At 35.7% G+C, this 21,261-nt stretch overlaps 3 protein-coding genes, 1 long non-coding RNA gene and 2 other non-coding genes across 6 annotated transcripts; 3 read left to right on the top strand and 3 right to left on the bottom strand.

The window, feature by feature from the left end:
- The first annotated feature begins 8,627 nt into the window (after positions 1 to 8,627).
- Positions 8,628 to 9,864, top strand: LOC111496343 (bZIP transcription factor 44-like). The gene has a single exon (XM_023146762.1). It carries the CDS (start codon positions 9,115 to 9,117, stop codon positions 9,601 to 9,603), a length of 489 nt encoding a protein of 162 aa, XP_023002530.1. The 5' UTR covers positions 8,628 to 9,114; the 3' UTR covers positions 9,604 to 9,864.
- Positions 9,865 to 11,273: 1,409 nt separating this feature from the next.
- TRNAL-CAA lies at positions 11,274 to 11,357 on the bottom strand. Its single transcript has one exon. It is a non-coding gene; the product is annotated as a tRNA-Leu (tRNA).
- Positions 11,358 to 11,905: 548 nt separating this feature from the next.
- Positions 11,906 to 11,989, bottom strand: TRNAL-CAA. The gene has a single exon. It is a non-coding gene; the product is annotated as a tRNA-Leu (tRNA).
- Positions 11,990 to 12,643: 654 nt separating this feature from the next.
- On the top strand, positions 12,644 to 17,008 carry LOC111496252 (ribosomal RNA small subunit methyltransferase I). Its single transcript, XM_023146630.1, has 9 exons — positions 12,644 to 13,014; positions 13,413 to 13,480; positions 14,184 to 14,280; positions 14,366 to 14,494; positions 14,690 to 14,798; positions 14,922 to 15,066; positions 15,953 to 15,995; positions 16,182 to 16,355; positions 16,629 to 17,008. The coding sequence occupies exons 1-9, from the start codon at positions 12,799 to 12,801 to the stop codon at positions 16,737 to 16,739; spliced, it is 1,092 nt and encodes a 363-aa protein (XP_023002398.1). The 5' UTR covers positions 12,644 to 12,798; the 3' UTR covers positions 16,740 to 17,008.
- A 53-nt stretch (positions 17,009 to 17,061) lies between these two features.
- Positions 17,062 to 20,642, bottom strand: LOC111496174 (cytokinin dehydrogenase 5-like). The gene is made up of 5 exons (XM_023146522.1): positions 19,897 to 20,642; positions 19,682 to 19,809; positions 19,321 to 19,596; positions 18,233 to 18,495; positions 17,062 to 17,809 (listed from the first exon to the last, which is right to left on the bottom strand). The coding sequence occupies exons 1-5, from the start codon at positions 20,606 to 20,608 to the stop codon at positions 17,473 to 17,475; spliced, it is 1,716 nt and encodes a 571-aa protein (XP_023002290.1). The 5' UTR covers positions 20,609 to 20,642; the 3' UTR covers positions 17,062 to 17,472.
- Positions 17,543 to 18,623, top strand: LOC111496381. Its single transcript, XR_002720440.1, has 2 exons — positions 17,543 to 17,634; positions 17,749 to 18,623. It is a non-coding gene; the product is annotated as an uncharacterized LOC111496381 (long non-coding RNA).
- Positions 20,643 to 21,261: the final 619 nt, after the last annotated feature.

The raw sequence follows: 21,261 nt of genomic DNA, 5'->3' as shown, positions 1-21,261 counted from the left end.
AAGGAAGAGGACAATTGCCTTGGTTTTTTTGAAGTCTCTTTTAAATTTTAGTAGCAAGGATCACAACCCAAGTTCGGATATGGCTCCTCAAGGTTTTTAAAACGCGTATGCTACGGTGAGGTTTTCACACCCTTATAAAAATACTTCGTTCTCCTTTCCAACTGGTGTGAGATCTCACAATCTACCCCCCTTTGGGGCTCAGCGTCTTTGCTGGTACTTGTTCTCTTCTCCAATCGATGTGGGATCTTCAATCCACCCCTTCGGAGCCAAATGTTCTTACTGGCACACCACTTTGTGTCCACCCCACTTCAGGGTTCAGCCTCCTCATTAGCACATCACCTGGTGTCTGACTCTGATACCATTTGTAATAGTTCAAGCCCATCATCAATAGATATTGTCCTCTTTGGGCTTTCCCTTTTGAGGTTCTTAGTAGGGAGAAGTTTCCACACCATTATAAAAAAATACCTTGTGCTCCTCTCCAACCGATGTGTGATCTCACACGTACATACATACATGTATGCATACGTTAAAATTTGAGTAATTTTGCATGTCTATATGCATTCATGTATATATGTATGTATGTATGTGTATATATACGTTAAGATTGTACGGCTAGAAGAGTTTGAGCTTTTAATTTCTAAAGAGGTAAGTAATATTTTGATAATTGAGGTACGCTCGTGCAACTTCAAATTGTGTATTTAAAATCTTCATTTTTTCTCAAAAGAACCAAGACCATATTTGTATGAGAGCGATCGTAAGGATAAGATGACTACGAAAGATTTAGGAAAGTGAAAGTCACTATCTATACCAACAAGATGCACTCTCTTTTTCAGTGGCTTAGAAACTCTAAACTTAAGTTTGTTTGCTTGACCCAATTATATATTGGGTGATCTCTTTTGTATTTTCCTAGAATGTATGTGTGTGATGACAAAAATATGAATCTTGATCGGAATCTCGGACATGGGTCGTTATAATAATTATTTTGGTCTTTACTATTATTATGCATGGTTCTAATATGAACGTTTAATTCGAGTGTTTTAAGTTGAAGTAGTTACTTTTATCGTGACAGAAAGAAAATCAACGACTAAAGTTCTTTGTTCTTTCGAAGTCTTCTTCTTGCATAAAAGAACACAACTGCCATAAAAACCAGAATTTTAATTGTAGGCAGCATCCCGTCGTAGTTTTGAGTATGTGGAACCATGGTATTTTAATTTTTACGTGGTTTTGTATAAGTTGAGACTTTATTGAATATTTGTTCGGGGATTGTGTGTTTTGTCTATTTAAAATACTTCTAAAATAAATGTAATAAATAATATCATTTTATAAAAAATATTTGTGAGATTCAACATTGGGTTGGAGGGAAAGAAAAGTTCTGAATGATGTGGAAACCTCTCTCTAGTAGACACATTTTAAAACCGTGAGGTTGATTTCAATACATAACGAGCCAAAACAGACAATATCTGTCAGCGTGGGCTTAGGTTATTACAAATGGTATCAGAGTTAGACACTGATCGGTGTGCTAGCAAGGACGTTTGGCCCCAATACAGGTGGATATCTCACATTGGTTGGAGAGAGGAACTAACCCATTACCAATGGTATCAGAATTAACACGAAACGATGTACTAGCGAAGACATTGGGCCCCAATACAGGTGGATTGTGATATCCCACACTAGTTGAAGAGAGGAACAAACTTTTCGTGTAAGAATGTGGAAACCTCTCCTTAGTAGATGAGTTTTAAAATCTTGAGACTAACAACAATATGTAACGAACTAAAACGGACAATATCTATTAGCTGTGGGTTCGAATTGTTGCAATTTTAAAAATAAGAAGTATTTCGATGTAAGCTCGTAAAATTTTACCCAAATTTAGGTCAAACTCTTCGAACTTGCTTGGGCACATTGTTTTGTAGTGAAACTATGGCTGTAATAATATATGGCCTTCCTCAGCCACACAAAAACCTAGTGGCTGTTGTTGGGTTACCATTTTCAGCTTTCTTTTTGACACACTTGTTTGTTGTACGTTAGGAAAAAGTTCCACTAGCCTTGCATTTTTCTACAATTGGGTATCCATATTGTAGTTTGTATATCTTGCTGGTTCAAATTCGAAAAGATAGGGCATCGCTCGCACAACCGGATATTAATTCAGTGGTAGAGTGCATCGATAGAACGATGTAGGAATAAACTTATTTAGGAAAGGTTTTATTTGCCATCGTGGGGTCCTCTAAAAAAATCTACTAAACTCATCGAGTAAAAGAGTGATACATAAATGAATCGATACCACATTCGAATGAAGCGATCTTGAGGATAGACTGGTTAAAAAAGACTTGAAAAATTGATAATTACTCTCTATGCTAACAAAATGCAAGTTCCTTTTCGGGGGTTCAATCATAAGAACTTAGGTTAGTTTGTGGGAATAGTCTTCACTCTTAAAAACGAGAAGTAACGTGATCATGTCCTAAGGGATGTAGAGGAATGTCGGGGCTATCAAGTGTCAAATTCGAATTCCAACCATATTCTAGGGAATGCAGAGGAATGTCAAGGCTATCAAATGTCAAATTCAAATTCCAAAGGAACCTGGCCATATATTCTAGGAGATACAAACGAATGTCGGGGCTATTAAGTATCAAATTCAAATTCCGAAGGAACCTGACCATATTCTAGGGGATGCAGAGGAATGTCAAAGCTGTCGGTACTAAATTTGAATTCTAAATTCGGAGCATAAATCGTTACACTACAAAAATAAAATCAAAATGAAGTTTATCCTTAAACTTATCAAAGTTCTAAGATTAACTAGTTGGTAAACACAATTTGAGAAGATTAAGGAAAGAAAAGGACAAGATTTTTAGAACATCATTGTTGTCTTGACATCTTTATCCATTCTTGTGGCTGTTGCTAAACCCCATCATTGTCCACCAAAATGCAGCCAAGTTGAAGCTAAAGATCTTCCCATGGCGACAGGATTCCATTTGGGTTCATTCTACACCACAAATAAAAGATCAACAAAGAATCCACCTTTAAGTTTTGGTAGAAATGATGAAGAACATGAACATTATGAACAGACATGGAACCATGGAAGTGTCTGCTTGCTACCTACTTTTAAGTGAAGCTCAAAAGGACAATGGAATGGAGGCTGTCAAACACCATTGACTTTCATACAGTTTTACCAAACATGAAGCTGAATGGAGTCTGAATCATAACTTTAATGGAACTTGCTAAATGAATCTAGGGTTTTGAAGTTAGGCTGATAGATTCTTTTGGTTACTAACGAACTAAATACCGACTGGTTCGGTAACAGTTCAAGTTTTAAAACGCGTATACTATAGAAAGGTTTCCACATCCTTATAAGGAATGTTCAAAATCCACGGTGCAATGTCTTTGTTGACATACCACCCAGTGACAGACTCTGATACCATTTGTAACAACCTAAGCCCACCGCAAATAGATATTGTTATTTTTGGGTTTTCCCTTTTGGGATTCCCTTCAAGGATTTAAAAGCGTTCACTAGTGAGAGGTTTCCACACCCTTATAAGGAATGTTCAAAATCCACGGTGCAACGTCCTACATACTGCCCAGTGACGGACTCTGATACCATTTGTAACCGCCTAAGCCCACCGCTAGTAGATATGGTTCTCTTTAGGCTTTCCGTTTTGGGATTCCCTTCAAGGACTTAAAAGCGTTCACTAGTGAGAGGTTTCCACACCCTTATAAGGAATGTTCAAAATCCACAGTGCAACGTCCTACATACTGCCCAGTGACGGACTCTGATACCATTTGTAACCGCCTAAGCCCACCGCTAGTAGATATGATTCTCTTTAGGCTTTCCGTTTTGGGATTTCCTTCAAGGATTTAAAAGTGTTCACTAAGGAGAGGTTTCCACACCCTTATAAGAAATGTTCAAAATCCATAGCACAACGTCCTTATTGGCATACCGCCCGATGACCGGCTCTGATACCATTTGTAACCGCCTAAGCTCACCGCTAATAAATATTGTTCACTTTGAGCTTTCCCTTTTGAGATTCCCTCAAGGTTTCCACATCTTTATAAACAATATTTCGTTCCCCTTTCTAACTAATGTGAGATCTCACAGATTCCTAGAGTTTTTCATAACCATGACAAATTTAAACTCTTGTAGCCACCTCTAACACGTTTGACCACCATTAAGGTCAACTCTAATGGTTAGTAACCATATTACTAGTACAAATAGTAGACATTAAATCAATTACAAAAGTCATTTTCATTCATTAAAATCAAAGGACAGATTATGTAAATTTATATTAAATCATATATAATCATGTTATGAAATATTAATCTCAATTAACGTATTTATAAAAAGAGATTAAATATTTAAATATTTCATGGTTCAGTCTTATGTAAATTTATATATCTATGCATGAATTATTTGGATCAAATCATTTTTTATATTAATAGTAACAATCAAATTCACCCACTACATGTGGGTCCATAGTGTAAAAAAAAAGTAAACATTTACTTATTTTTCCGAAAATATTAAAAAAATGAAATTAACTAACAAACAAACCGACCTCATTAATGAATTATTTATTGCTTAAAAAAGGACATCTATTAATGTATATATATAAAGGGTAAAATACTAAATTAAAATTCAAGCATTTTCATGATTAAATAAAAATAAACATTAGAAAAAAAAAATGAATAACTCAAATAATGTTTTTTTTTTTTTTTATTAAATGTGTTTTGTCTCAAATTATTTAGAAGTATTTAAAATATAATATTCTAAGCTAGAAAATAATATTAACACATAATATTTAGATATGATCGGAAATAAAAAAATAATTTTTTTTTTTTTTTTTACCACTTTCGGTTCAGATATCTCTAGTGACAGACACAATATGGTACAAATATTTCAATACTTTAACCTACCCCTCTTCAATAATTCAAGCAATATGCCTCATTAATTTCCCCAAAATAAATAAATAAATAATAATATAAAATTTTTTTCTTTTATTTAATTAATTATTATTATCTAATTAATAAATATTATATATGATAAGCGCAAAAAATATCGACCAAATGCTCTGATACTAAATGATAAGTGTCAATCAACTGGATTTTGCAAATTTAGAGGTCCTTAACCATGAAAACTAACTTAACCAATAATTTCAATCAAGAGTGGGTTAGAAGGATGAATAACTCTTAGATTGAACTTGAAATCTATGATGGTCACTCTTAATTTCAAAGTTCCAAGACGACTCACTCCAGAATTAACTTGATCATGACTAATCTAATGAATCGATTTTTAGTATTCCACCGTCATTTTAAAATTGAATATTACATGGCTCTAAATAGGTCAAAAAGATAATCTAAAACTACCAATAAAAACTATTAAATACAAATTCAAGAAAATAAGAAATGACATAAATAATCCAGTTCAACTAACAAAAATAAAAAAAATAAGTGATATTTATTGCCACCTCATATTTTTTTTATTTAATAAATCTTCTCTGTTCGATGTTCTAATTCATATGACTTAGAATTTTGGTCAAACTCTACTTTCCAATAATATATGTCGGAAAGTAATTTATTTTATTTATTAACAAAAGTACAATAATATATGTTGTGCACCATATTTTCTCTTTATTTTAAAAATATTTATTTAGTATCATTTTTTTTTTAATTTACATAATTTAAATACTAAAAGTAAGTGAATAAAATTCCTACAAAGCTGTAACCTTTATTTATTTAATAAATAAATAAGATCTATCACACGTGCCACTCACCTAACACGAGTAAACATATTTTAATTAAATATTATTTATATAATTTTTTTTGTACGCATTTACTAAATCTTAATTTATATTAGATTCAATTCTTATAGTTAATAAAAATAAATAATAATTCATCAAAATTGATAAAACTCCGTAATTCTCCAACTCTGGATGAGTTTGAGGCCTACCGCGCCTTTTTTTGAAGACTTTTTGTTGCGTCTCTCTCTCTATTGGTCGAGTTGTTTCGCCCTTATCTCTAAAGGGCGAGGGTGGCGACCTTGATTGGGTGCTCCTATAAGATCCCCGGTAAACTTGGGCTCGGGAGGACCTTTGCCTGAATTTCTTGAGGAGCACGAGGTCACCTCTTCATCAATAGAAAGGAACGCCAGAAAAAACATTGTTCACTCCCACCAAGAAAAAATAGCGGTCAGTGATGAGACGGCTGATTGTGGTAGTCATCGCTCACTCAAAATTTGTTCTTTTAATCTATAAATTAGAGTTTCACGTCGTCGTCGTTGTAAATTTGTGGACATCAACAATAAAGATTTTCCGTCCCCACAAAATCACTTTTCTTTTTCTTTTTGTTTTTCTTTCTTTTTTAGGGTGGGGATGACGCCTAATTTCATAATTATATTTTACCCTTTATAGTAGGGTCCCTAATTTATTTTCTATTTTTATTTATTTACCAAATATATCACTGTCCATTTAATTTTCAATTTATCTATATTAAATTTGTCAAAGTAATTATAATTTTAATCCATATATTAATTTATTTAGTAGGTGACATTATCTTTAAATATTTTTATAATTAAATTAGTCGGATGTAAGTTAAAATTAAAATTAAATAGACGGTTGGACATAAAAATTATATTAAATAATTATAAAAGGAAAAGACATAAATGCCCCCTTCATTGGATTCTTTTTCCGAAGTGGGATAGTTGTGGGAAACTGTAAATAGAATCAGAATCGGAATCAGCGTGCGAGTATTCAAGTAGATTTGACAGTGAAAAAGAGGGGGGCTAAACAGTAACTTTGCCTTTTTTTTATTTAATAATTTTTTAATTAAGTTATGAATTATCTTAATTTTTTAGAATTGAATTAGTATAGTTTTTTTTTTTAAGTAAAATTTTATATTATTGAATGTCGTGTCCATAGAAATATTAATATATAGTGTTAATTTAATTGGTTTCAAGTCGTATACGTCTCGTTCTCTTGTCCGATATTTTATCTTTTGTATAATATTTTAAAATATGTATTTTTGTTTAATAATTTGTCGTGGTTATATTTATATAACCAAATATTTACGTAACGATTATCCACCGATAAAATAAATTGGCTAAATTTAAGAGAGTTTCTTATCCAACTTAGACAAGAACCGAGCCAAGCAAAAGAGAGTTTTGACCGAAGCATAAATTCACTTGGGTCGACCTCATAAAGGGTACTCACTTGCATGCCTTTAGACTCGACATATGTTGACCTCGACATCCCCACAAACCAACATGAGTCTTTTTAGCATGTTTTGTCATCACTCATATGAGTTCTAAGAAAATTTTCAAGATGAAGTTCTTTTAATCGAGCCACCGAAAAGAAAAATACACCTCATTGATTCATTTGAATGTGGTCTCAGTTCATTCATGTACTCGTTTTTTACTCGGGTGTCAAATGCTTAGTCTTGTCCCCTTTTTTAACCTAACTCGAAAAGAAACAAATGAAACCCTAATTCAAATAGACATATGAATATGCTTCTTTAATCGAGAAGACAATTTCCTCTTCATATCTAAATCAAATTTTGTTTAGTTAAGTATCCGAGCTAGTGTGACCGTCATCATACTAGTGTATCGTTTTTCTTCTTCTATTGCTAGCCACATTCTTCCTATTTCAAACAAATTCTACTCTAGTCGTTAGGAAATGGTCAGATAGGTTACTTTATCTCAATTTTGACAACAACAGTTTTACGGGACAAACCTATTTTTTAAACAGAAAAATAACATTGGTCAAAGATTAAAAGAAAAAAAGTCGATTAATTTGGACCAATACTACTAATAGAGTCCAATGGTCCAATATCTATGGTCCCGTGTAACAAAATTAAGTTAAACATCGAGTAAGAAGGTCTCTAAATAAAAACATGTAACCGTGTACGTCTAAGTCCATCACCAGTGGATGTTGTCTTATTTGAGTTTTCTCTCCCAGGGCTTCCGCTCAAGATTTTAAAATGCGGGAGGTTTCCACACCCTTATAAAGAATGTTTCGTCCCCCTGTCCCACTGATATGGGATCTGAGGAAACAGTTTATTAGATTAATTAGTCATTAATTTAGTATTATAATAAATCTCAAAATCCTTAAAAAAAACATTTATAGACAAAGATACGTCTGTCCCACTTTAAAAAGATTTCATGTTCTATAGTCTCAATTATGTGGGGACAATGGGTATACTGTTAAACTTGACCACGTGCTCGTTATTCGATGTACATTACAAAACGTATGGGCATTTCACGTGTTTCAAATATTGATCCTTCTGTATGTGTGTGTGTTCTATTGAATATATTGTACGATTAATATACCGTACATAAAAGATTATATATGGGTTTTGTATATTGGCTTAACTAATTAACACGAGCATAGTTCAATCAGGTAAAATATATATTTTTGATCGAGAAGCTCAATCGCTCGGGTGCACGGTTTATAAAAATTAGGTTTTTGTTAATTAAAAATATATATTTGGTATATCCCGCCGGACCCAATTGAGTTGGAGGAAATTTTTGTCCTTTTTCCGCACTTTTTGTTTTTTTTTTTTTTTTTTTTCATTAATTATTTTATTTTATTTTATTCCTAAATTTTCTCGTATTTTACAATCATTTCCCGTCATTTTCTCATCTATAAATTCACCCTTCCCCAGCTTCTCCAGCCGTCTCCTCTCGTCTCCGCCGCTCTTTCTCTATCTGCCGTCGGATTTCCGCCGTTCTCTCGGAATCTCATTCCCTTACCTCGTCGCTTCTCCTCTTAGATGTTTAATCGCTTGTTCTCGATGTTTCAGATTCATGTTTCCGATTCTCAGTGAAATTCTCCGTTCCGGTTTTATGATCAATTCTTCTCTCCGACGCCGTACGCATTTGGTTCAATCTTTCTCCGTCGTCTTCCTCTACTGGTTCTACGTCTTCTCGTGAACTTCCTCCATTTCTCTGCCTGAAATTATCAAGATTACCAGATCGGTTATTGATTCGGAGATTGTTAATTTCTTTGTATTGTTCTTATTTTCGTTTTCGATTTAGGTTTTTTTTTCTTTTTTCTTTCTGCGGTAGATTAGATATTCTGTAATTTGTGTTGTGCTCTTCTGTAAATTGCATTGTTATCATCTATCATCTCCATCTCTATGGATTCTTCGAGCGGAAATTCCTCTGGTTCCACTAGGCTTCTAAACTCAGGCTCTGAAGAGGATTTGCAGGTTCTGATGGATCAGAGGAAACGAAAAAGAATGCAATCGAATCGTGAATCAGCGAGGCGATCTCGAATGCGGAAGCAACAGCATCTGGACGAATTGATGGCGCAAGTGGCTCGATTACGGAAGGATAACGCTCAGATTCTTTCGAATATCAACATTACATCGCAGCTTTATATGAACGTCGAGGCAGAGAACTCGGTTCTGAGAGCTCAAATGGAGGAACTGACGCAGAGATTGCAATCGCTCGAGGAGATCTCTAATTGCATCGACATTGGCGGCAACAATGGCGGATTTGGAGAAGCGGAGGAGGAAGCATTTCAGATTCAGACTAATGCGGCCACCGATAGCTTCATGAACTCGATGAATTTTCTGTATGTCAACCAGCCGATCATGGCCACTGCTGATATCTTCCATTATTGAGTTTTGAAGGTTTATTTCTTGATAAGATCTGTGTATTGGAAAAATATGTATCGATATTCTGGTGATTTCCTTGGGATTATTGGAACAATGTTTGTCAGATTCAGATGTGTTGAAGGAAGTAGAAATGGGGTCCATAGTTGAAATTATTTCTGTTCAAGGGAGCATTTGTGCAAATCTCATCAAAGTTATGACCCTCTTTAATTATTGTTTATGCATCCTAACACGTAACCGGAGAATAAACTGTTGGATTGTGAACTTGAACTTTTTCAAGTCGTGTGCATCCATAACTCAAACTCTATTTTATATCAATTTTATTTTTGATATTGGTGTTTATTTTTCAATAATTTATTTACTTATAATGTCTTTAGTGAACTTATTTTGATAATATATTGACATATTCGTAATAGTTAAATTTGATTATAAGTATGTTTTATTTTATTCTCCAAATGTAGTTACTTTATATTTTTCTTTTGTAGGTATTAGTTACTATCTTGTATCTTATTTAAATGTTGTGAATATATTGAACCTACCTGTTCTAATTCTATTTTTCGGTATTCTTTTTGTTGAGTAATAATATTTTCATATCTATTCACACTGCTACTGCATTACTTAAAAGTCTTTAATTCTTTAAAATATCTCAAATTTGTATGAAGTGTGACTTCTTCAAATTATATGATAAACAAAAAAATTGAGCATAAGATGCCCTCGTAGGTGATGTAGTGCTTAATAATATTATCATATTAATCTATATAATTCGAACTTCAACCTCCATTAGCATCTACTAAAGCATCAAGTACAAAAGTCTCCAAGTAAATTGCTTCACGCTATATAAAGTGTAAGCGGGTTGATCTTGATGTCGAAGATCTAGGTTATGCATAGCATCATGTTACAGATTTTTGATACCACTTGTTTCATGCAAAATTTTCTTAGTATTCTATTGAGTAGATGACACTAAATAATATGAAAACATACATGTGAACTTATTACGCGGGCAGATCTATGAATAGGAGACATTGGGCTAGTATCTACCTGACCCAAATTATCAATAGGCTCTTCAAGCAGGTTGAATATTCGACCAAGAGTTGCTTCACTAACAGGAACACTCAGAGGAGCTCTCGTGTCAACTACTTCCATTCCTCTCATTAGACGACCGATAGTATTTATAACTAAAATCCTTTTTACCCGACATTAATTTGGAACCACGTGCATCTAAAACCCCTTTTACTAAGATGTAGTTATATGTAAATATAAAGTAATAACATGGTGAAGGAACAAGTCTTAAAATCATTACTCGACATTATATGGAATAGATTAAAAGGGTCCATCATCCTATAATTTTTTAATATTTTTTTAATACCATGTGTGCAAAATTTTTTAAGAGACGGAGTGCAACAGAGATACCATGTCGTTGAGGTAGAAATTGGGCTAGGCCCATTGGGAAAAAAACTGCTCAAAGGCCCGATAACGAAATGTGATCGACATGTCGTTATCAAACAGGAAAAGCAAAATTGAAAAACGAACAGAGATTCCATGTTGTTGAGGTAGAAGTTGGGCTAGGCCCATTGGTAAAAAAACTGCCCAAAGGCCCAATAACTAAATGTAAACGACATGTTGTCCGGTTATCAAACGGGAAAGGCAAATTGAAAAACGGAGAAAATTGAGAAACAATGTGTCAGAAGTGGGATTTGAACCCACGCCCTCTCTCGAAGACCAGAACTTGAGTCTGGCGCCTTAGACCACTCGGCCATCCTGACGTTTTTATTCAATTATTTGAGATAGAAATTATAGTAAGCCTAATAATAAAAATTGAAAAACTTGTCAAAAGTGGAATTTGAACTCACGCCGACTTTCGAAGACATGAGATCTTGAATCTATTGCCTCAGACCACTCGGCTATCTTGACGGTTTTGAACATCATTTAATCTTTTTATTTTACTTCTTATAATATTTAATATTTAATATTTAATTTTTTTAAAAGAATTAATAATTACTCCCTACACGTGTCAAAAAATTCATGAACCTTCTAAACATAAAATTTAAATTTTAGAAATTTATTAAACTCAAAATTTAATTTACAGTTAATAATATAATTGTTTAACCTGTCAAACAAGAATAACGTATTAAACTAAAAGTTTAAAAATTTATTAAATATATTTTAAAATTAGCGATTTGAGGCAGAAATTGGGCTTCTGCCAAGCCCATGAGTAGAAAATGGCCCAAAGGCCCAAGAATCAAATGTGAACGTCATGTCGTCCGGTTATCAAATGGAACTCAAATTAAAAGCGAAGAATATTATAAACAATTGTCAGAAGTGGGATTTGAACCCACGCCCTCTCTCGAAGACCAGAACTTGAGTCTGGCGCCTTAGACCACTCGGCCATCCTGACTCTTTCATTTTTCACTTAATTGTTTATTAATAATTTCATTGAGCTTTTCTATTTCTACTAAATCTCAAACCTTGTCCCAGAAACAGCTCTATCAATATATGACTAAGTTTAGTTCTTCGTTCCCGTGAATTTTTTATTATTATTATTTTTTAAAGATTTCTTTTAACTTTCAAATTTTATTTTCTATTTTTATAAATAAAGAATTATTTATAAACTTAATTTTTAAAAACTAAATAATCATTATACCAGAATTAACTAATTTGATGTGATTTTAAATAAAAAATTAAAATTACTTGTAAAGTAAAAATGGAATATAATTTGGTCTAATTTGATGAAATTTAAATAATGAAAGGCATTATAATTACGTTTTAACCTTTACCCTATTTTTGAACGACAGACCGAAACAAAGACATCATGTCGTTCAGGCAGAAATTGGGCTAAGCCCATCCTTAGAAAACGGCCCAATAACGAAATATGAACGTTATGTCGTCCAGTTATCAAGGCAAATTATAAAATCATTGTCAGAAGAAGGGGGATTTGAACACACGCCCTTCTCGGAGACCAGAACTTGGGCACCACTCGGCCATCCTGAACGATATTTTACATATAAATCTTCAATAGTTTTAATAATTTATGCATTATATATTTCATCGATTTTGTTGGCTTTTCGCTTGGATTTGGCGGTTCTTCGGAGATAGTGAAATCTTCAGTCTTCGTTGTGTAATCTTGTACTCTTCCTTCCTACCACCGTCGCCCCCAATTCAATTCAGTTCGACCTGCTCCAGCCGTAGAGCGACGGAGGGAAGCTGATGTTGACGCGTAGAATTCCTTCCGTGGCAGTTTATCTCCCGCAAGCTCTGCCATGGCGTCGTGGGCCACCTCATTCAATCAACACCAGGACGCCGCTTGAATTCCACTCATTGCTCTCTTTTTGCCCTAAAACTTGTTTACTTTCCTTTTGTTCCGCTTCTCAATTCTCCTCCGAAGTTGCTGAACCAACTCATATGGATGATTCCTCGAAGCGTGTAAGATAACGTACCAATCCCTTCCTTATAACTTTTTCTGTGTGGCCATTGTCAAATCATGCAAAATCCAGAGCTTAATTCCTGTTATTTATTTGCTTAACTCTTTCCTTGTGGCTAGAATGAACATAGAATGAACCGCAAAAGCTCAATGTGTGTTAATGGTATGTTTAATCTTTATATATGTTCTTAACAGTAATGTTTTGCCTCTCCATGTTGATACTTGTATTGGATTCAACTACAAAACTTACTATATCTGTCTCATTTTGTACTGGATTGTATACAAGTTATTGTAACTTCTTAAGTCCTTTAATGAAAATATAGATATATTCTGTCCGTTCTCTTGGTTTGGGATTTCTACGTAGTTTTGTAATGTTTGACAGGTATCCTTGTCCTTGCAGGGTTCCCTGAAACCTGGGTTATATATAGTTAGCACACCAATTGGTAATCTTGAAGATATCACCTTACGGTATGAAATTTTGATAGCAAGTCCCAACATTAATGTTGTGAGATCCCATATCGGTTGGATAGGGGAACGAAGCATTCCTTATAAGGGTGTGGAAATCTCTCCCTAGTAAACATGTTTTAAAACCGTGAGGCTGATGACGATACATAATAGGCCAAAGTGGACAATATCTATTAGCGGTGAGCTTAAGTTGTTATAAATGATATTAGAAGCCAAACACCGAGCAGTGTGCCAGCGAAGATGCTGGGCCCCCAAAGAGGGTGGATTGTGAGATCCCACATCGGTTGGAGAGGGGAACGAAACATTCCTTGTAAGGGTGTGGAAACCTCTCCCTAGTAGACTTGTTTTGAAATCATGAGGCTGACGACGATACGTATTAGGCCAAAGCGGACAAAATTTATTAGCGGTGGTTTGGGCTGTTATGAATATTACTTTCTTTTCAACATATGTACATATACACTGAAAGTTTGGCAACCAACACGAATATATATATATTTTTTTTCTTTTCAAAATGATATGTACACATATAAACGCATAATTTGGAAAATGGACTTTATGTTTGTGATATTTCTAACTGAGTCACTACCTTAAGTAGGATACTAATTTCCATGTTTCAAGATTTTCGCCTTTATATTGGTCCTTATTTCAATTGTTCAGTTGTTTTGAATAATCAGTCTCTTTATCCCCTTAAAATTCTATAATACAGTGCCCTACGTGTCTTAAAATCAGCAAACGTCATTCTTTCGGAGGATACAAGGCACTCAGGAAAGTTGCTTCAACATTTCAGTATTAAAACCCCTCTTGTAAGTTTGTTGATTCGTTTGTTTGCTAATATATCAGTTTTCTTTTCGTTCTCCATTTGTTCTGATGAAGACTTTTAGATTTCAGTTGAGTTTTCACAAATTCAATGAGTCTCAAAGGGAGCAAACAGTGTTGAAGAGGTTAAAAGAGGGTGAAATTGTTGCACTAATTAGTGACGCGGGGACGCCAGGCATTAGTGATCCTGGTACTGAGTTGGTGAGCATGCTCTAAAGAAATTCTTAATTTAGTCCTTTCATGATGGCTCTGTTAAGCATATATCACTTCTTTGATCTACATTTATGGGGCTCATTTTCAATGTGCTTCTTTTGTAGATTGAACATTATTGTGTCATAAAAATTGGAATTATGATTGTTCTTCCTTAATATTTTAATGATTTAATTATGAATACAGGTAAGATTATGCGTCAATGCAAGCATACCCGTTGTTCCTATTCCTGGACCCTCGGCTGTCATTGCTGCTCTTTCTGCCTCTGGCCTGTCGACCAATGAGTTTACATTTGGTAAAATTTGTACCGGTACTTGTAGTTGTGCTGTGAGAGCATCTTTCTTTGAGATTTTTTTGGCCCTATGGCTATGGCTTCCTTCAGGCTCACTACAGTTTCTCAATAAGTATATTTGTGCAGTTGGATTTGTTCCTAAGCATGCTGCATCTAGAAGAAAGAGGCTGATGGTTTCAGCAAATGAGGAGGCGACACAAATATTCTATGTTCCTCCGCACAAAGTTAAGCAGTTTCTCGAGGAAACTTCATCATTATTTGGTGAATCAAGGTACTTCAGATATGTCTATCTCCAATCTGTTGTACTTATATATTTCTTCCAATGTATCAGTGCAGTTCCACTTCCACTATCTTCTTCTATCTATATAATTCATCTGATGACATCTGATTTGGAATATTTGAAGGAATAGATTGTATAAAGATGCTCGTTAATCGTGATCATCTTAAAGCAATCATTTCATTTATGTTAACATTGTGTTGGGAAAAATAATTCTGGTTCGAGTGCTTGAAGAGAGTAGGCAAACTCACTAGTTCCGCTGTTAAAGCTTGCACCGTGCATTATTCTAGTAACAGATCGTCTAAACTCATATTATGTTAGATCTCACCTCGAATAGAGAAGGGAACAAAGCATTTCTTATAAGGGTGTGGAAACCTTATTCTAGTAACAGATCGTCTAAACTCATATTATGTTAGATCTCACCTCGATTAGAGAAGGGAACAAAGCATTTTTTATAAGGGTGTAGAGACCTCTCCCTAACAGACGTGTTTTAAAAACTGTGAGACTGATTACGATATGTAATGGGCCAAAGCGGACAACATTTGCTAGCGGTGGATTTGGGCTGTTACAAATGGTATCAGAGCCAGACACCGGGTGGTGTGCCAGCGAGGATGTTGGATCCTTGAGGGGGGTGGATTGTAGGATCTCACATCTGTTGGAGAGGAGAACAAAGCATTTTTTATAAGGGGGTGAAAACCTCTTCCTGACATACGTGTTTTGAAAAACTGTGAGGCTGACGGTGATACGTAACTAGCTGATGGACTTGGGCTGTTACATATTATGATTCAAATTACTTTAATGAACAAGCAGACTTGTCTTCTGTTTGTAGATGGTTTTATCAATGCCAACTTGATGAATATTTTTGTTAACTGTTTTGCAGGAAATGTGTTATAGCTCGGGAAATGACCAAGATACACGAGGAGGTAACTTTATTCCTCACCGTGTTCCTTTGTATCTTTAGTCGGTAGGGTTCCCAATACTTCTGCTTACTGCCGACCACTTCTTTGCATTTGACAAAAATTTCTTCTGCACACTGTTACTTAATTACCCCGTATGATGTCATTCTACCAATTTCCTCTGTGCTCTATTGAGTTCCTTGGTTGCAACAGTTTTGGCGGGGTACCCTGGCTGAAGCTAAAGAATACTTCTCGTTGCACCAAACGAAGGGTGAAATTACGCTGCTGATTGAAGGAAAGCTAAATTCCGAAGTCGAAACTCCATCGGAATCACAGCTGGAAAACGAGTTGGAAGAATTGATCTCCAGTGGGCATAGGCTTTCTATGGTAATGGCTTGAATTGGACTATGTTAATTGTTTAGTATAGGGATGCCATTACTTCAAAGTCTAGATATGCTTATTATCATGTTATTGAATGGGACCGATATCAGGTGGCAACAACCAAAATGAATCTTTTGTTCAAATTCAAAGACTAAATAGGCATTTCGAATGTTTAGCAAATAAATTAAAACGAGTCTCGAAAGTTTAGAGATGAAAATAGTGGTTGAACCAATATTTTATTCCTTGAATACTAACAAACTTCTTTTCTTTTTCATGAAGGCTGTCAAATTGGTCGCTATCAAAACGTCAGCCAGTAGGAAAACTGTCTATTCAATTGCATTACGAAGATTCGGGAATCAGCTTGGAACGGAGAACGATTCCTGCAAATAATGTCTCTGTAGCATGCTTGCTAGAGGTGCAAGTGGTTAATTGCTCATATTGATTTCTCTGGGGTACCATCTGAAGAACAACTTGCCTTTCCATATTCTTCATTAGCAGCTGTTGCGTCTTGTTCTAATCGTTTCAGTAGATATTGTTCGGGTCGGTAGGAAAAAGATGTATGATTTGCGTTGGAATATTGGTTCGTCTAGGATACAGACATGGTAGGGACGCATTTATTAAAATATATGAAGTGTGACACACGTCTGCTGTTCTAACAAGTGTGTCTAATACCGGAGATGCGTGCTACTGACTTGAGCGCTCACTGATATGAAAAAATACTAGTGAAACATGTTCAACGAGTATCGGAACGTGTGACATATGGTCGACACAGCTACATTAACACAACTTTAAGTGTTCATGCATGGTTATTAGGTGGCTTTCTGAAATCTCATCTGAGATTTCGAATATGCTATTCTAGTACCAAACTGCCGATGATCGGAAGCCAGAGGCAAGGGACGGGACGGAGGGAATCCGTTTCAGCAGTGATTATTTGTGCAGTGTTTTGATGTCCATGTTGCTGGAAATCCATCGTCCTTGCGCTATTCTCAAGAACATTTGATTGATTCTTCTGCCCTTTCTTTCCACTTCACTATAAACATTTACTCCTTTCATAATTCATTACAGTATATTTGTATCTGCTGCCTTTCTTGCTGTTTTCTCCTAACAATTCAGGTCTCGTGGATCACCGGGATACCGCCATGTCTACCGACTTGGAGGGTGAAAATATCCTCTGCCCGGTGGCTAGAATGTGGTGTGGATCGAACTTCATCTTCCTCCGCTGAAACTCCGGCCACTTATCACCGAAGTGCTCCGCCCACTCCTCCTCCATCGTGTAGTGAGGCAGGTACTGTTTCACTTCAATTCCCTCATTAGAACAGAACGCTATTATCTGATGGTTCTGATTGCTCAAATACTCCAACGACTGTGTTTCTTCCCCATTATCGATCGCTGAGCGCAGCAACGCCACGAGGTAGAAGACATCGTCCTCTGGGGTCACGGCAGAGCTCCTCGGGTCCCATCTACACAACAAAAGAGTGGAACCAAGTGTCATCAAGAGAGGTATGGACCCTGGACTTGATAATTCTAAGATGTAGTGAAATAATGTCTCCATTACAACACTGCAAAGTTGAGTACGTCAACTGGGACGATGGTAACATCCCCATCGGACCCCATCGGACCCCATCGGAGGGGTCCAACGGAGAAGATCTCCTGACACCAGAATCTTCTCCCATGGGACAATCACCACCCTCCAAGCTGGCTAAGCTTGTACTTTGTGGAATTTTTAAAGAAAAATTACATATTCTTTTTAAAACCCGAGTCGGCTTTACGGTAAATAAGATTTTTGAGGTTAGAGATTCAAACAATTGGATGTCATTTTCGCGGACTTCTTAACCTACAAATGAGAAAAAAAAAAAAGGAATAAAAAAGAATAGGGAACATACTTATGCTTGTTCATGGGGTAGATGAGGATGGGTCCACTGGTATTATTTCCCAAAATGCCCTTGAAAACACCTCGATCAAAATCAGCAATTCTCGACTTCGGAACAAAGAGATTCAGCCATGGATGCGGGACATCCCACAGCCCCTTGGATTGGAGCTTCAACTCGGCCGTATGAACCCGGTCGAGAAAGTCCACATAACCTAGGTCTGTTGTGAAAACCGACTCGGGTATGTAGTCGAGTTCCTTCAGCAGCGCCTCAACTTCCTGATTAAACAAAGTAGTTTCGTCAGCTACTATATTTTATTCCAATCACTGTTAACAAGAGAATAATTTGGGAGCTGAAAGGCTGTGGATTTAGTGTTATTATTATCCTTAAAGCTATGTTCTTTCTCTGTCTTGGGATTTTATAGAATAATTGATTCGCATAAGATCTTCCATCTATTATTCTTCTTCTTTATTATTATCAAACATATTTTAAAACAAAAACGATACCGAACCGAACCAAAACATCGGTGAATTATTGAACACGAACAACAAACCACAAGGAAAGACAAAGATGGCAGTGGAAGATTCCAAATCATATTTTAGCAAATTTTCACTAAATTTATAAATATTTATTTAAATTCAACTTTTCTTGTTTTTATTTTTTATTTTTTATTCTTTAGAAAAAAAAAGTTGAAAAATAATTGAATAAATTATACAACCATCTTGGCCCACCCTCCCTTAAAACTCTCTCTCTCTCTCTCTCTCTCTCTCTCTCTCTCTCTCTCTCTCTCTCTCTCTCTCTATATATATATATATATATATATATATATATATATTCAAACAAAAATTAAAAAAAAAAAAATAGAGAAAAAGGCAACCCATTTGAAAAATCAACGAACCAAATACAGCTTGCAAAACATCCGAGCTTAAATTCAACTAGTTAAAATATTATATCTTTGACTAAATAGATCATGGGTTCAAATTCTCGTTCCTTGTTTCCGCTCTAGCTAGCTTAGATAGCTCATGTTTGTATAGTTTTTTCGATTAAAGAAGACAATGGCAATGATCGAACATGGTAATGATTAAATGATGATGATGATTAACCTGATCAACGGTGAGAGATTGGGATTCATGGTAGTTTTTGGTGATCTCCAAGCAGTATAAAACTCCCCCATCAGCCTTCAAGGAGGAGATTTTGACCGGGTTGGCCGGTGAGAAAAACGACGATCTCCAATTATTGATCAACCCTTCATCAACGATCACAAACCCCTCCACGTAATCAAATTTCTCATTCTTTGGTTTTGCATGCAGAGATATTAGCCGTTCTTGATCCCTAGTGAAGGCTGTGAAATTTGAGTATAATACTCTTATCCATCTCACCTGTCATTGCAAACTCAATTATTNAGAACATAGGTGTCTTGCCAAAAAAAAAAAAAAAAAAAAAAGATAGGATTTTTTTCTTTACCCGTTGAGGAGCTCGTTCAAGAACGATTCTCGCTCGTGTAATGATCCCGAATTGTCCTAATCCGCCAAGAACTCCGTGGAAAAGATCTGGGTTTTCCTCGTTCGAACATGTCGTTAGCTCCCCGTTCCCTGTTCTATCCGTTTGTATTAATTTTACGACCGACTAAAATATTAGAAGTTCAAATTTTGATGCATTTGCATTGGAGAGAAATGGACCTGTGACAACGTCGAGTTCAAGGACATTGCTGATCTGAGGACCATGGTTGAAGGCTTGGCCGCTGATTCCGCCGTTCGACAGTGTCCCGCCGACCGATAAATACAAGTAATCGGTCCACGATCTCGGTGCCAAGCCATACCGCAACGTAGATTTCAGTACATCAATCCACAATTCTCCGCCCCAAACATCCACAAACATTTCTTTCTCCGACACAATAGGCGGCGGTGGGAAATCTCTCCCGCCGTCTATGCTGCCAACGCCGCTGCTCATCTCAATCACTACCCCATTTCCGGTTTGCGCCTGTCCGTTTATCGAATGTCCGTGCCCTCTTGCCGACACCTTAAACCCACCATACTCCTCCGGCGTCGCCACCGCAGCACGGACCAATCGAGCGATATCATCAGCGGAGGCCGGGTGCAAGACGGCGAGAGGGGGGTTACGGGTCATGAGGCCAAAATCGATAGAGGCGGTCTCGACCGCGGAGGGGTCCATGGTGAGGAGGCCGTCAATTCCAAGACGGGAAAGCTCCACTGCCGGACCCATGTTGAGTCCGACGGTGGCCATCAAACGGCAGAAGGCAAAGGCCAATAGAAGCTTAGAAACCATCATTGCTGAATTATTATTAAACAACAATTTGAAATAGACGGCGGCGGCGGAGGCAATGGAACGGCGGTGGCGGCGGCGGTGGTGGTCGCAGTGGCAACGTTGCATGGGAAGGGAACAGCAAGAACCCAAAAAAAAACAATCTTGAATTGGAGAAAGATAGGACGGTTTGTGTGTGGTAACGTAAGACCATATATATATATATATATATATATATATATTTATTTATTTATTTATTGGCGCTTTAAAGATTTTTTGTACGCAAAAACATGCACTAAACAGATTCTTTGTCTTTATTTTTTATTTCTATGTTTTTTTAATGTTTTTTAATGTTTTTTTTAATGTTTTTTTTCTGGGAGAAGGGAAAGTCCCCAGAAAACAAACAGAAAAAGAACCCTTTAACCCAAAATAAAAAAAAATAATATATATATATATATATATATAAAAAAACAAGATTTCAATTTTTTTTTTAATTTAAATCAGATATATATTTTTGACTAGAGGTTTAAATCTCTCCATCGAACTTAAAAAAATATTAAAATTTTATAATAAATTTGAATGTCTAGTTCGAGTTGTTGAACATCTATATTTTTTTATATTGGTTGGACCATCGCTCTTTATTCATAATGTAATATTATTTATTATACTAAAGTCGAGCAAAATAAATATAATAATGAATATTCGAATTATCGAGTATAATATTATATTTTATTCGGTTGGTCTTATTCCTACGAAGGAATAAAGAGTAAGTAAAAGCTCCA

The sequence above is a fragment of the Cucurbita maxima genome, unplaced genomic scaffold (assembly GCF_002738345.1).
Source record: "Cucurbita maxima cultivar Rimu unplaced genomic scaffold, Cmax_1.0 Cma_Scf00022, whole genome shotgun sequence".
In the NCBI taxonomy this organism is placed as follows: Eukaryota; Viridiplantae; Streptophyta; class Magnoliopsida; order Cucurbitales; family Cucurbitaceae; genus Cucurbita; species Cucurbita maxima.
The sequence above is the reverse complement of the archived record's forward strand: the minus strand, read 5'-3'. Positions and strand labels throughout refer to the sequence as shown.